Source organism: Oryx dammah, unplaced genomic scaffold (assembly GCF_014754425.2).
Source record: "Oryx dammah isolate SB20612 unplaced genomic scaffold, SCBI_Odam_1.1 HiC_scaffold_12, whole genome shotgun sequence".
NCBI classification, from domain to species: Eukaryota; Metazoa; Chordata; class Mammalia; order Artiodactyla; family Bovidae; genus Oryx; species Oryx dammah.
The window spans coordinates 55,061,625-55,077,233 of NW_024070196.1; the positions used below are offsets into that span (position 1 = coordinate 55,061,625).

General features: G+C 49.0%; 1 protein-coding gene across 6 annotated transcripts in view; it reads left to right on the plus strand.

Moving 5' to 3' along the window:
- Nucleotides 1–13,152, plus strand: part of CIT (citron rho-interacting serine/threonine kinase) — a 171,882-nt gene extending 158,730 nt beyond the window's left edge. For all 6 annotated transcript variants that reach the window (XM_040250781.1, XM_040250783.1, XM_040250782.1 and 3 more), the window contains 8 exons: nt 31–123; nt 1,618–1,726; nt 1,827–1,955; nt 2,430–2,510; nt 4,073–4,151; nt 4,558–4,737; nt 9,494–9,794; nt 10,797–13,152. In XM_040250781.1, the coding sequence (XP_040106715.1) occupies nt 31–123; nt 1,618–1,726; nt 1,827–1,955; nt 2,430–2,510; nt 4,073–4,151; nt 4,558–4,737; nt 9,494–9,794; nt 10,797–10,820 (996 nt within the window). In that variant the 3' untranslated portion in view covers nt 10,821–13,152. The remainder of the gene's footprint in view (nt 1–30; nt 124–1,617; nt 1,727–1,826; nt 1,956–2,429; nt 2,511–4,072; nt 4,152–4,557; nt 4,738–9,493; nt 9,795–10,796) is intronic.
- The last annotated feature ends 2,457 nt before the right edge of the window (nt 13,153–15,609 follow it).

Below are 15,609 nucleotides of genomic sequence, written 5' to 3' on the forward strand. Positions count from 1 at the left end.
CTCCCACCCTCCACCCCAACTTCTTTTCAGATTGAGAGCGGGCTCTGCATCTGTGCAGCCATGCCCAGCAAAGTTGTCATTCTCCGCTACAATGAAAACCTCAGCAAGTACTGCATTCGGAAAGTAAGTCCTGGGCCTCGCTGGGCCTGCTTTCCTGGCGAGCTGGTGGGAAGGTGCCTGTGTCTGTTCCCTTCATCCTGGGTGGCCTCCTTAGAGAGGGAACAAGAGGGTGCCCTGCTCCCTGGAGGGCACTCCAGAGTGGCCATCAGTTTTCTCCCTGCCTTTCCTCCTCCCGGGCGTGAGCAGCCTCTCTAGCCAGCCCTGCAAATTCAGCTCTTTGTGAGGGGAGAGAGGAAAGTGGCTGATGGAGGAGACTCCTCTTTTGAAACGGCAGAAAATAGGAAGCTCTGAGGAGCAAGCAGCCCTGGAGGCCCCTACCAGAATCTTTCTCAGATCACAGAAGTGTCTAGTAATTACCTTTAGAAAAGCCAGCGCTGGCTGTTTTGATATCCCGTTTGGGGAGCTGGTTCTCCTTGGAGCAGAGTGTGTTGTGATGTTGCCTGGGGTGCAGACAGGCATCTGCTGGATCACCGTGTTTGCTTTCCTTCCCGAGAAAGCCATCTCTTGTCCCTAGACAGGAATGTTCCACCCATTGTGAGCCTGATGTATTGCAGGTGCTTTTATGGTTGGTCTCAAAAGTAGAAGGAGGGATGAATGTATAAGGGTCACTACCTGTTAGAGAAACTGTCTTATCTGGGGCGGGCTGTTGTTAGTGTTTCAATTGAGCACCTGTTCTAAACAGATTGGGCTGGCTGTTTCACACACTTTTCACAACAGTTGTGAGAAGCAGGAATGGCCATCCCCACTTCTCAGATAAGGTGACTAAGGTTGGCCAAGATCCTAGGTTACAAAGTTGAGACCAAAACTGAAGTCTGGCTTTCCCCACCATCTCACTATGTTTCCCCTGCCATGCAGTTTCCTCATACTTAGTGATCAGTAAATACTTAATGGTCAGGATAACGCTGATTAAAGTTTGCACTGTTAGCTTCAGGAAAATTCTCAGAAATCGTTCTTTATTTATAATTCCTGGCCACCATCTGGAGTAAAACATAACTAGGTTTTTTGCAGCCTTTCCTTAGGGTTGGCCCGTAAACAAGTGGAAGTAATTAGGAAGCCGATAATTCAGACGATGAGAACAGCAATGATGACAGTAATGAAGTACATAATGCAGATTCCAGATAGAAACTGAGAAGCTTGGAAAAGGAAGGAAACTAAAACCACTTCCTCCAGCCACCACTGATGGTGTATTCCTCCAGGCTTTTCCTTCTGATTAGAATGTTGTATTTTTAAAGCTCTCTTTGAACGCTACCCCTCTTTCTTAAAATGGTGTTTGACTTTTTTGGTTGCAATTTGACCTTTTTAGTCTGTGGTTGCAAAGAACCCAAAGGTAGCAAAGGGACCATGGGTCCTTATGAAGAACGTGAAGGGACTTGCTTGGTGTGAAGACCATAGGGAAAGTTGGGTGGCGAACCCTACGTGGCCTGGTTGGAGAGCAGGAGCTGCTCCAAGTCAACGCTCACATCCTCCTCTCTGCTGCCCCCCACCCCCCCGTCCTAGGAGATCGAGACCTCGGAGCCCTGCAGCTGTATCCACTTCACCAACTACAGTATCCTCATCGGAACCAATAAATTCTATGAAATCGACATGAAGCAGTACACGCTGGAGGGTAGGGCCCGGGCGCACCCCCTGCTGGCGCGTTTCTGGCCCCGCCGCCACCCCGGGCTCCTCTTTGGTCCTGAGGCCCCACGTCTCGCCTGCCTTTACAGAATTCCTGGATAAGAACGACCATTCCTTGGCGCCTGCCGTGTTTGCCTCCTCCTCCAACAGTTTCCCCGTGTCCATCATGCAGGTGAACAGCGCGGGGCAGCGGGAGGAGTTCCTGCTCTGTTTCCACGGTGAGTCCACCGGTGGCTGGTGGGGGTGCTCAGGGCACCCACAGCCCCAGACAGGGGCCTCGCGGCGGGGCGGGGGTGCTGCTGCTGGAGTACAGGGGACATTGGTCTTGCTCCATCAGCACCCTTGGGGCGCCCCCACTAGGCTGTAGCCAGGTCCATTCACAGTCTCTTCCAGACCGGTCTGCTCTGTCCTTCTTTGTCCCTCACTCTTCTCCTTTCCCCTTTCCTCTCCCTAAATCTCTGGGTCTGTTTCTCCCTCCTCCCCCTGACTCTTCCTCCATCACCCACTTCCTGTCTCTCCACTCTCACTCGAACCCTCTTCTTTAATAAATAATCCCAAGAAATGTGGCTCAGCAGAGCTGAGGGTTTTTACGACCTACGTCCCCCAGGCTGGCTTCCCCACTCTTCTGTCAGTGTGTGTCTTGATACTCCGTCTTTGGACATGCTCAAGCCCTGGACTCTGCCTCCTTCCAGAATTCGGGGTGTTCGTGGATTCTTACGGAAGACGCAGCCGCACAGATGATCTCAAGTGGAGTCGCTTACCTCTGGCCTTTGGTAGGTGAGGCAGGGTGTGGGGATTAGTACTTGGTGTCCCTGGTAGGAACTGCTGGTGCAATTCCTTTTGGATTACGCACTGTGCTTGGGGCCTCCCTTAGACACCAGGCGCCACATGCAGCATCTCCCATGTAAGTGCCCAGGACAGAGATCCTGGGGCATGATGCATAAACCAAACCCACCAGCCTCTCGTGACAGAAAGGAGATCACTCCTTGTGAGTTTGTTTAAATCATGTCACCAGGCTGCATAGCGTCTCACGACACAGCTGATCACCCGTCAATTTAACCAGTTCTAAACAGGCTCAAGTGTGAACAACGCTGTGATGAACTTATGGTATTTGCACACTGATTAAGTAATATCCCCAGCTCAGAAATTCTAACAGTGGAGCTGCTGTGTCAAGGGTAAATACACATACACGATGACTATGTGAATGTTCTGAAATACCATTACAGCCAAAATACCCTTCAAGGCTATTTCATTTATCTGTTGCTCCATAACGTTCCAAAACCTAGTGACTTAGAACAACTGCTTATTATTGCCTGAGACTGGGGCTTGACTGGACAGCTTTGCTTCACGTGGTGTCAGCAGAGGCACCGGGACATCCAAAATGCTTCACAGAGTGGCTGTCAGTTAGACTGGCTGTCAGGTGGGGGCTTAGCAGGGGCCAGCGGCTGGAGGTCTCACCCTCCGCACCAGGGCTGCATCTACGAGTGCAAAAGCAGAGGCGCCCAGGCCTTCTCGCTTCCACCCCATCCTGCCGGCTTAGCCGGGATTCCAGGCAGAGAGAGTCCATGGGGGCCTGAGTAGTAGGAGGTGTGACTAATACTGAAATAATAGTTCAGCACAAGGAGTAACAGTGATAATCTGTTTTCCTTTCAGACCAAAACCAGATCACATTATATCCTAGAGTCTGACACTGTGATAGAGAAATACACAGTATTAGGACCAGAAATACTTGATTGTCTATGAACCCAGTCATTTTTTATTAAACTTTTTGGAGAATCTATCTGATTAAGCAGTTTTAAAAGGTTACAATGAAAGTCTTGCCCATGTTACTTGTCTCCCAAATCTCTTCATCCCTACTCCCCTAAGGGAAAAAAAGACTTGGTTCTGCGTTTCTTATCCTTCCAGTCAGTGCCTTATGCAAACACGGGCACATAAACTTTCTTCATCCCCCTCCCTTTTAAAGGACCAGTGAGGCAGCACAGTTGACATGCATTCTAAGCTGCTGTGCGCGCCACACTGTGCACCTTGGGTGTTTCCCGCGCCAGCAGAGAGAGCACTGCTTCGTGCATCCTCACGGCTCTGCAGACTCCCGTAGCTGCACCGTCATTTATATAACTGATCCCGCACGATGTTCCTGAGTGGGCTCCCAGCGTCTGCCCCAACAACAGTGGCAGGGGATAAACTTAAACATGCCTCATTATACAGGCTCGTGGGTGCACGTGTAGGATACACGAGGTAGGACTGCTGGGTCCAGGGTTGCACTGCAGCCAGGTTTTGATTTTCTGTCTCTTAACCCTTCCTTGCCCCATGCTCTTCCTCCGTGGTGGCCACGCAGCCTACAGAGAACCCTATCTGTTTGTGACTCACTTCAACTCACTTGAAGTAATTGAGATCCAGGCCCGCTCCTCGCTGGGGTAAGAATTGGGTTTCCTTGGTGGCTCAGTGGTAAAGAACTCCCTGCCAATGCAGGAAATGTGGGTTTGATCCCTGGGTTGGGAAGATCCCCTGGAGAAGGGATACGATACCCACTCCATCCTGGTGGGCTTCCCTGGTGGCGGTATAAAGAATCTGCCTGCAGTGCAGGAGACCTGGGTTCAATCCCTGGGTTGGGAAGATCCCCTGGAGGCGGGCATGGCAACCCACTCTAGTATTCTGGCCTGGATGGACAGAGGAGCCTGGTGGGCTACAGTCCATGGGGTCGCAGAGTTGGACACGACTTAGCGACTGAACAGCTGTGAAAAGTTCAGCGGCTGGGTGTCGGGGCCGGGTCCTAACAGTGGAGATAACCAGCTGTGCAAACTCTCATCTGGAACTCTACAGGACCCCCGCCCGAGCATATTTGGAAATCCCCAACCCACGCTACCTGGGCCCTGCAATCTCCTCAGGAGCCATCTACCTGGCGTCCTCATATCAGGATAAGTTAAGGGTCATTTGCTGTAAAGGAAACCTGGTGAAGGAGACCGGCACTGACCACCACCGTGGCCCGTCCACCTCCCGCAGGTAACAGCCTTCTCCTCTTCCTCATCAGGGGGCAAAGCAGGAGGAAATCTGGCTGAACTGGTTGGCAGTTTCCCCATCTTCAAGCCAAGCCACTTATTTCTTTGAAACCAACAGCATTTAAATGACAGTCCTTTATAAGCAACAGGAGAATTTTTAGTGCCCCCGTGGAAAAGGTGGAAGGGAATGTCTGGCCTTTTCTCTGGCGGCTGTTTCCTGGGGCTGTGTTTGCAATGCATTCATTGCTTTAGCTGATAGTGTGCTGTGCTCACTGGGCTTGCTCAGGGAGACCTGAATAAGTTGGAATCTTGCCCCTCCCTGAGGAGGCCCAGTGGGTGAGACAAGCACTCACGTAATGACAGCATAGGCAAGGAGAATGGGGTTCATACTTGGGTGGTTTAAAGCACTGCAGAAGCTCAGAGGAGGGTTCCCAGCTTGGACTTGGGGGCTAAGAAGGATTTCCCAGAAGAAATGAGGCCTTGAGTACAAGCTATACTTTATTGTTGAAAACCAAACATTTCAATTAATACCATGTGATGAGTCTGAAAATCAGACACCCCTTCCCCTGCCAGGGTGTGTTACTGCTATTTGTTGAGTGACTCTCGGGACTAATTATATAGTCTGCATTCTTTGTTATGTGCGGCCACTGAAGTTTCTGCTTGGTTAGGGTAGTAGGCAGATGAATAGAGAGGATTTCCTTAAATGGTGTGTGTGCTTGGAGTTTGGGGCACACCTTCAGCACTCAAGAGTCAGCTGCCGAGACTGAGGCCCTCCTAAGTTCTTTCTGGGTCTGGGTACAGGCTTACTCATTCGTGTGGCCTTACAGATCCCTGGGAACATGCCGGAGGACTTGTGAGTGTTCTGGCTAGCCTCTCGTGTTCCCCAGCTCGGTTTCACTGCCTCAGACATTTGCCACATGAAACAGTCACCACTGTTTGTTTTTCCGTAACCGTCCAGAGATCAAGCACTTCTGTTGTGCAAGACCTGCATCAGGTCAATTAAAAACAAGCCCGGAGAAGGAAGGAAGAGCAGGAGAGAGAGAAAATGAGAAGGAAAGTAACAGCGTCGGATGAGGATTCCCATGTGGCTCTTGGCCCTTCTTTGTACAGTGCAGATAGGATGCTCATTCTGTGTATGATTGCTGTCAGCTCCCTCCATGGAAGCAGGCTGAACTGGACACCCACAGCCTCTCAACACAAAGGAAGTTACCCTGTTAGTTCCTTATCAGATTTTTGCTTCAGTGAAGAACATATGGTTGGGGATCCAGGGGACTCGGAGACACAAGAAAGTCTACTGGTATTGAGTCTGGGAAAGCTGCTTCTCTCCTTGTCTTGAAGGCTGGGGCCACGTCTTCTTGAGATGCTAATAAGGAATCTTAGGTTCTCCGTGGGCCCGTCACCCCAAATTATTATGATTATGAAATAAAGCTAAGTATTTAAACTCTAGTCTTTCCCCAGGAGGACCGAGACAGATCAGATAGTGATAATTTTCTGAGGCCAGGGTGCTCCAAGCCCAAGGTGCTCCCTGCAGTGGCTACCAGTGTGCTTGTTTTTAAGGAGAAACCCGTTTTCGGGCGTCCTTACCCTGCTGGTCCCCAAGCACACATCCCCTTCTTTATTTACAAGTGACGGCATACCGTGCACACATCTGTATCTTGGAAGCTACTTCGTGTGGGCACACAATCTCTCTCTCTCTTTTTAATGCCTGCATAGCATGCCTTCACATGACTATACCTTATTTAACTGCTCCTTTATCAGTGGATGTTTGGGTGTTTCCAGTTTGTTGCTGTAGTAAAGGACTTGGTATATCTTCACTCGGAATGCTTGCAGTCTACCTGGAGGCTGAATTCCTAGAAAAGGAATTGTTGGTGATTGCGATAGATGTCCCTGAGTTTTCCTCCCTGGAGGATGTACTCTTCTGTTATTCCACCAGCAGTGGGTGGAAGGGGGATGGGCTTTGTCTTGACCCCCAGGGCGAGGAGCCAGATTCAGTTGCATGTGTGGATTTGAGACGTATTAATTTTAAGACATTGGCTTACAAAGGAGATGAGCTTTCTCAACCTAAAGGAATATTTAATTGACCTAGGATTTTACTTTTTGTGGACTGGTTTACAAAGCCCACATATTTACCCTATACAGTTCTGTGGGGCCCCTACCATGTGCCAGACCCAGGGTTGGGGATACACAAATGAAGACAGTTTTTATCCTCAAGGGACTCAGTTTGGTGGAATACTTAGGGCTTAGAAAAGAAAGTTGTCAACTTAATATTCTGAGACTATGTCCTAATGAAGAGTCTCTCTTTTGTTAAAATACAAGTCTTGGTCAGAAATGTCTGTCAGTGTGATTTCTATTCCAGGAACTTGCTGGAAAACTGGAAGTGCTAAACAGTCAGCTGTTCCTCACTCTTTTGGCCTCTGCTTCAGGGATGACTGCTCAAAGGGCTGTAGTCCCCTCCTGAAAACATATAGATTTTATTTACCCTCTAGGTCTTGCAAGAAGAAACCCAAGTACTGTAACTAGGTTTTTTTTCCCTTCACTGCCTCACTAGTTAGATGTTCAGGCACCTTCCTTTTGAGATGACGTGGTGTGTCTGTGAGAAGTGACTTACTCTGTGGTGAAAATGGTTCCAGTTCCTGCTGCTCTGGAAAGCCAGCTGCTAGGCTTTATCTCTTGGCTTATAAAACCGTCTTTTTGCAGCTGACTGCCTTGGGCAGGTCCAGAATGTAGAAGGCCAGCCTGGGAGACTGATTCACTGCAGGCCACACCACCCTGGTCTCTTTAGCAGAGCAGGAATTGTAACTCTATGCAAGAAACATAAAACTGCTGTGGTAGATCATTGGTTATTAACAGATATGGAGATGGAAGATGGCCAGCTCAACCTGCAGTAACGAGCGTGTTCTTCATCCCCTTAATCTCAGCCGACTTCTCAAATGGCCGTCCTTGAGCCACTTTTCTTCCTCTGGGCAGTGAGCACCCTCTCACTTGTTTTATGATGGGCACATTTTATAATTTCTCTTCCATTACAATAGGCTTAATATAATTCTCTTGAATTTTTTTGTCTTCCATATCACAAAGCCACATGGCTAGAGATGAAAAGAAACCTTGACTTCAAGATGTTTGAAACAAAAGTCACCCTAAATTTCACTGCTGCAAACACAGCACAAGAAAGTGTGGCTTTCTGAGCACTGGTTGCCACAGTTTGAGCTGCATAGGGGAGAAAATATGAAACTACAATAGACTGACTGATCACTTTAGAGTTATTTCTGTTCTGTTTACCAATTTGTTTTTCTCTAAAGGTCCAGATAGTATTGGAGGGTTTGCAGGCCATATGGTCCCTGTTGTTAGACCATGAAAGCAACCACAGTGCATCGCCAGGTGGGCGTGGCCACGCTCCAATGAAACTTTATAAAAACAGGCATCTGTCTAGATTTGGCCCTCAAGCTTGCTCTAGAGTTTCCTCTCCTGAACTGGGTCAGCGTCTTTGCTGCTCAATTGCTTTCTGTAATGGGCGCTGACAGAAGAGGTTCCCTAGAGTTAGGCCAATAATTAAAGAAAATCAAGTTTGGTCCCTTCCAAAGGGAAAGATTTAAATATCAAAGGGTTAAGAGAGGTCTCTGGTGACACTGTCAAATATTCAAATGACTTTACGATTTCACGGCACAAAATCCAACATTGCTGGTGGAGGATGTCACCCAGCATGTTAGCATACAATTTTCTTGAGAAAATTAGAGCATAATAAATCAGTATGTGATTCATACTTGGTTCATTCTCACCATGTAATTACAATTGTAATTTAGATTTTTAAAATATCTAGGATAAAATATATTTTCCTGATTTCTACTTTTATTTTTCTAAGATAAAGCCCCAAGCAATCAAATATGTCTTCAAGTAATAGTCTCTGTGAAATGGTGTTCCCATTTTAAGTAGGCTGCCTTTTTCCAGCACTAATTATGCTCAGATAATGAGGGCCCCGGTACCTTTTCTGCTCGAGGGTGGGAAGGAACTGACTTTGAAGGCTGTGTGTCAGTTCTGTGTTTCTGGATCTTGCTTCTTCAGAGGGGTGGTAAGGGCCACACCTGGTGAGATCTTCATTTGAAACATGAAAATTTCTCTGCAAGGCAGGCCAGGGCTGGGCGGAGGGTTAGATCGTTCGTAAGAAAAGGTCCCACTGCTTTCAACTGCTCATATGTTTCTTGAGCCTGGTCTGCTGTTTGCATTGGCTCTGCTCTGTCTCCTAATTGGATCAGGTTTGATTTCTACACCTCTGGCACAAAGGCTCTTGGAAAGCCACCTAGAGAGGTGACCAACAGAGGCCAAAAGTGGGACAGATTTGGCAACTGATAGTCATGAGTACAGGCTTAACCCCTAAAGGAAGACTTCCTATGAACTCTAGGCTCTGGAAATTACTAGGTCAGGGTGGTGGAGTATGCAAATTACGATGTCAAACTGACCTGTACTGGAGTCCTGGCCTCTTTGCATCTCCGTCCTCTTGTCTGTACTGTGAGGGTCACCTGTTCCTGGCATGCCGAGCTGTTAGGATGATCTGATGAGCTTACACAGTGCCTGACATGGCAGGTGCTCAGCCAAAAGCCTGCCCTGAGACTAGGTAACTTGACTTCTCTTTGCTGTTAGCTCTGCCTTCTTTCTGTCCTCACTCTTGAAGCCTGAAGGACTCCAGCTGGGGGTCTGTTTCTGATAACCTGTGGTGAGATGGGCATGGGGGTGGCTCGGCTCCCCACCTTCCTCTCCTGTTGTCATAGCCCCAACAAGCGCGGCCCGCCGACGTACAACGAGCACATCACCAAGCGCGTGGCCTCAAGCCCGGCGCCTCCCGAAGGCCCCAGCCACCCTCGAGAGCCAAGCACACCCCACCGCTACCGCGAGGGGCGGACCGAGCTGCGCAGGGACAAGTCTCCGGGCCGCCCCCTGGAGCGCGAGAAGTCCCCCGGCCGGATGCTGAGCACGCGGAGGGAGCGCTCCCCCGGGCGGCTGTTTGAGGACAGCAGCAGGGGCCGGCTGCCCGTGGGGGCCGTGAGGACGCCGCTGTCCCAGGTCAACAAGGTAAGGGAGGTGCCCTTCTCAGCCCCGAAGAGCCACGGCTGTAAGGAAGAGGCTCCACAACTGTAATTAGGGTTTTGTGGGATTTGTAAGAGGTTTAGGAAGAAAATAGCTTGAGAAAGGGTTTCCTGTACAAATGCATCATGTGTGGCCCTCAAACTAAGAGCCACCAAGGGTATACAGCATTCCCTTCCCCAAATGCAACCAGTGTTCGCTGTTTCTAGAGAGATCTGTGCAGAGAAGCAAATTCTTAAACACACAAAACATGCCATTCAAAAGGTTACTTTTTTCAAACATATATGTGTACAAAGACACATACATCAAGAATTTCTCTGCAAGGCTACACTGAAATCAGGTAACAGTGGTTGCCTCCTAGAAGAACTCTGCACCTTTTGAAATTTTAAAATCATGTGCATTTACTACCTGTGTAGCTTGCATGTTACCAACTGAGGAGCTGGAGGGACGTGCTGATAACCAGGGGCCCTCGAGTGGGGGTGGGGCTCGGAAGCTTGCGGACACCTCGGCAGGCCAGCCAGTTCTAGGTGCTGGCTTTCTTGACCGTGCTCTCCTAATGCCATCTACAGAGAGGAGGGAACGCTGTTTAACTTTTTCCTTGAAAGCGAAAGTTGCTTAGTTGTGTCCAACTCTTTGTGATCCCATGGACTATAGTCCATGGAATTCTCCAAGACAGCATGCTGGACTGGGGAGCCGTTCCCTTCTCCAGGGGACCTTGTTCCCAATCCAGGGATCGAGTCCAGGCCTCCGGCATTGTAGGCAGATTCTTTACCAGCTGAGCCACCAGGGAAGCCTTACCTCCTCTGATTTCTGGATAAAATGGTATGTGTAAACCAAGCTCTGAGGGGAGCCTCTGCCCGTCCCTCACTGTTAACCACAGGAAGGAGAGACCAGGTGCTCCTGCAGGCTCCCAGTGTGGGCTTCCTGACAAACTGAGCATGGGGATTTCCGGCTTCTGATGGCTAAATCCCCTCCTCCTTTTGCTCTCAGGTCTGGGACCAGTCTTCAGTATAAATCTCAGCCAGAAAAACCAACTCCTCATGTTGATCTGCAGGAAAACACCAAACACACTATGGAACTCTGCTGAAGGGGACCCCAGCGCGCATCTGCTCAGCCAGCCCCCGGCGCAGCTGGACCCAGGCCCGCCTCAGCACGGACCCCCTGCAGCCAGGAGGGGCAGGGGGCTGGGGCTCCTGGGAGCTGCCGGCACCTCCCTGCAGCCGCCCTCTTTGCACTTTGTTACTCTTTCAGAGCATTCATGAACTTTTGTACCTAGCTCTAGCCTGTACCAGTTCATCACAGGAAACCAACCTGGGGCTAACTACAACTACAGCGTGGTTAGAATCCTAATTAATAGCTACTTTAGATCCTAGGGTTGGTTGGCTATTTTTGTTTTCTTTTTTTTTTTTAAAGACAACAGACTTCTTAATAGATTTGAATAGCACCGTATTTCCTGTTGTAATCACTTGTAGCGAGGTCACACCATCGGGTCTCTGCTACTGAAATGTACGTAGATGAGCCCCTGCTGTCGGCTAACCTCCCGTGCTCACCTCAGCCCATCCCCATCCAGTCCGTCCTCACAGGTGGCCCTGTCTCACCCGGGGCGACATCTTAGCCAAATGTTTACTGTCCGACTCATTGCCTTTATGGCCTTGATGACTTCCCCTCCTCCCACCAGCTGAGAATGTACAGAGGCCATGAGGCCTCGCTCGGAGGCAGTGACTTGGGGCCAAGGGACCTCGAGGAGTTTTCCCTCCCCATCCCTCAGCGTCACCCCTGGCCTGCTGTCCCCGCTTTCCACGTCGCTTTGGCCAGGAAAGCATGCACTGGATTTGCTCTGAGCCCAGCCCTGAGAGGGCCCTGGGGCCAAGGGCACGCACATCCTGTCACGACGGTGTGCTGTGCCCCCTCCCTGGGGTGGGCAGAGATGCCGGAGCTCTGCATGGCAGTTCACTGCATGCGCTGCCCCCGCCCTGACTGCCCCCCTTGGGTTGCTCTGCCAATGCACTAGGTCCATCCCATAGCTCCCGCCGAACCGAGACCCTCTGGGACTTGCCAACTCACCGGCCACAAGCTGCAGTCTGTAGCACTGAACAAACGAAAACCAAACGCTCAAGCCTTACGACCAGAGAAGGATTTCAGCAAACCACACCTCACACTTCCACGTCTCCCTGCCAACTCCCTCGCGAATGACTCTGTTCACACACAACCCAGCAGGTTCTACCCCACGAAAACTGTGACTCCCCAAACAAGCCTCTCCCTAGGGCTAGACTAAAACCAGGAAGTTGGAGAAGGAAACCGCCCTCAACTCTCCCATCCCAGCTGGGCAGGGAAACCCCCCCCTTAGGTGCCCCTTTTCTCTCCTCTGGCAGTGTGAGGTTCCTGGCAACTGGTTAAAGAACCTACCAGAGGCTTCGCTGTTGGTAAGCTAACTAGCGGCCTTATTTCTGCCTTTAATCTCCCACCAGGCCTCTCTTGCTTCTCCACGCCTCAAACTACCAAGGCACATCCTAGGTAGGCTGACAGGTAGACCTGTTCCCACTGCAGCCAGTGAACATGACCGCGTTTCAATCCCCCGTCCATGGTTCAGCTCACTTTCCAGATTGCAACCCAGCCCAAGCCCCGGCTCCTTCCTGCTCGTCCCTTAACCGAAGTGCTTTCTTGTCTGAAATGCCCACGGCTCTTCCTCCACGTTGTCGCATCCTTGGCCAGCGTCACACTGTCGTGCTCTGCGTGTTGCTTTGTCTTCGGGGTCAGGTTGCATCCCTTCCCTTTTCCAGGGCAGATCTGACTGAATGTTTGCTGAAGTTTTTTTTGTCTCTTGGTCCACAAGTATTTGGAGAGGTCACTGGAAATGGTGTTCAGTCTTGGCATTTCATTTAGGATCTCCATGAGAAATGGGCTTCTTAGCCCTCAAAGTGTATATCGTGTGTCTCATTTGTGAAATGCTTCCTGCTATAGAACTAGCTCAAAGACTGTACATATTTACAAGAAACTTTATATTCGTAAAAAAAAAAAGGAAATTGAATTGGTTTCTACTTTTTTATTGTAAAAGGTGCATTTTTCAACTCTTACTTTCGGTTTCAACGGTGGTAGTTGTGGACAGCCATCTTCACTGGAGGGTGGGGAGCTCCGTGTGACCACCGAGATGCCAGCAGGAAATATCGTTAAAACGAAATTGCAGTCAAAAGCTTATTAGCATAAGTAAGATTCTAGGTCTCCAAAAGTACAGGCTTTTTCTTCATTACCTTTTTTATTCAGAAAGAGGAAAAGATCACAAGATCCATCTTGAGAGGAATGAACTCTGTTGAACAAATAGTCAAATAAAGCAATGATCTAAAATGTTTGCTTTAGTGCACGACCTCTTCTTTTCTTAAAGACAGTGCGTAAAATTTACTCCAAAGTATCGCCACTGTCAGCCTGAGCTTGTGAGCATGGCATGGGGCCGTCCTTCGAGGATGCTTCTTCAGGGGCTGGGGGGTGGTGTGTGTGGAGAGCCACACAGGGTTAGAGCAGACCGCACTCCTGGAATTGAGACACAGGCGAAGTTCTCTTCAAGAAGTGTGTGTGTGAGCATTACTTGCAGTGAGTCATGAACTGGCTATTAAGGTGACAGCATAGGACTGCGGAACTGGAAAGCTCCTTAAGGCAGCCAGGCCACTTTGAAAGGATTACTGGGTAATGGATTACCCGGCTCTCCTATAATGCAATTAAAAAAAACCCAACAGGTCACCTTTCATTTCAGTTCCTCTTATCCATTAGGATAAAGTCACAGGGATTTCCTTGGAGGGAGGAATTCAAATCAAGGTAATTTAAAATGTAAATTCTTTTAACTATGTGAAGTTTTACAGTCTACAAGGTAAATTTTTCTAAGATGTTTTGTTAGTATAAAATTTGTTGAGCTAGACAAGCATTGGTTTTGGCAAATGGTACTTTTCTCATGGTTCCTGTTGCTTTGAGTCTTCAACTTTTATTTTCCAATGAAGTAATCTGACCATAGTCAAATTCTGACTTGCAGGGTTGTGGCTGACATGCCCTGCAACAGGAGCTGGACTTGGAATTCTATTCTTTTCCTCCTTTCTGTTTTACCACTGGGGATAAAAACCTGGCACCTCTAAGAATGAAAATTCAGAAGATGAACAAGTAAAATGTTGGAACCTATCCTCCCTTATAAAATGAGAAGAAGTCCACTGAATACCAAACAACCATTTTCGTCACTGTCCTGAGGATTCTTGGCAGCCAAGTAACACTTGAAAAACATAAGGTAAATGGTGGTGTAGTTCCAAAAGAAATGTGCCATTAAAGGTTCTCTGGACCCTAAGCAAGGACCTCAGAGAAACCACCAGCAGATTACTCAGCCACACCACAAACTGAGGCTCAGCTGTCCATGTTGCGGTTCCTGCTTAAACACAAAATTAGACGTCACGTTTTCTACTCTTACAACTTAATTTTCATGAGAATAAAGAAGCTCCTTGCAAAGCAAATTTTCTAACTATGAAATTTTAAGGATCTGGAGACTTATGCCAAAAAGAGACGGACCAAGGACGGACCAGCTTAGTTTGTCTTTAGAATTGGGCCTCATGAGTGTGACTTGCTTTAGCAAACATTCATGCAGATTTAAGTCTAAAGCAATAGTGCTAGGCCTATGGGGGTGGGACTGGCTAAGCTTTACAAACTGGCCTGATCCAGCGGTTCTAAACTAGGGGCAACTTAGCCCCCTCCCTAGAGGACACCTGACAGTATCTGTAGAGTTGGTTGTCACAACTGGGGTTACTTCTGGCGCCTTGTGGGCAGAGGCCAGAGATGCTGCTAAGTAACCTACAAGGCACACGGTGGCCCACGTGCCCAACTTCCACCAAGACTTATCAGGCCTAACATATCAATTAGTGCCATGGTTGAGGAAGATTAGCCTGTTCTGGCCCGATTTCTTTCTTGGCAGTTTAAATATTGCTCGTGACGTCTAAAGCATGGAGACTGTGGCTCTGTGTTTTATCACTTGCCTAGTCAAACACCGAGGCTTTCATCTTCCGAGGCTGGGAGGGCTGAGCAGTGGGAATCTGGACCCGCACATACGACTTGACTCTCTCTCCAGGCTGTCAATGATTAATGGAACTCCTGTTGGCCCTGGAGGGGCTGAGAGAGGAAAGAACTCTGGAAATGACTTTACTGCTGTATACAACTTGGCGTGTGCTTTCAGAGAACCACAGAAGGAATGCACAGTTGGTCTCGGCACACACAACTGGAGCTGTCTCTTGTTCCCACTTGCTGTTGAGTCTCACAGATGACATGGGTGAACTCACTCCTGGCAGGTAGAGACAGCTGGCATCCTCACCCAGGCTTGGGCCCCCTCTGTCTTCAGGACAGAAAAAGATGAGGTAGTTGTGGGAGCTGAGCTCAGTGGCTGATCCCGGAGACGGGGTACTGGTTCCCCGAGGCTCTGACTCACAGTAGCGACAACTCTTAGAAGGGCCCTTCTGGATGTTTTCACCATTAACTGGAATGACTAGTATATATATTCAGAGCTTCCTATTTCCTCCTGAAGACGATTATAACTGGCATTCCAGAGCAGATGGCTCTAGCTTCTTTTCTTCACTAATCTGATCAAGTGAGGTGCTGAAGAGCTGGATGGAGGGCTGAGTGGTCCAGAGACTTGGGTCTTCATCAATTCCCTCAAACCGTTTGTAAACACTGGAGGAGGGTCATGTTTCAGGAGAACTGAGTTCAGGCTCAGAAATGAAATCATGCTCATCTAGAAGTAACTGAGTTAAACAAAATAAAATTGTGCTTTTCCCCCAAATAGTTG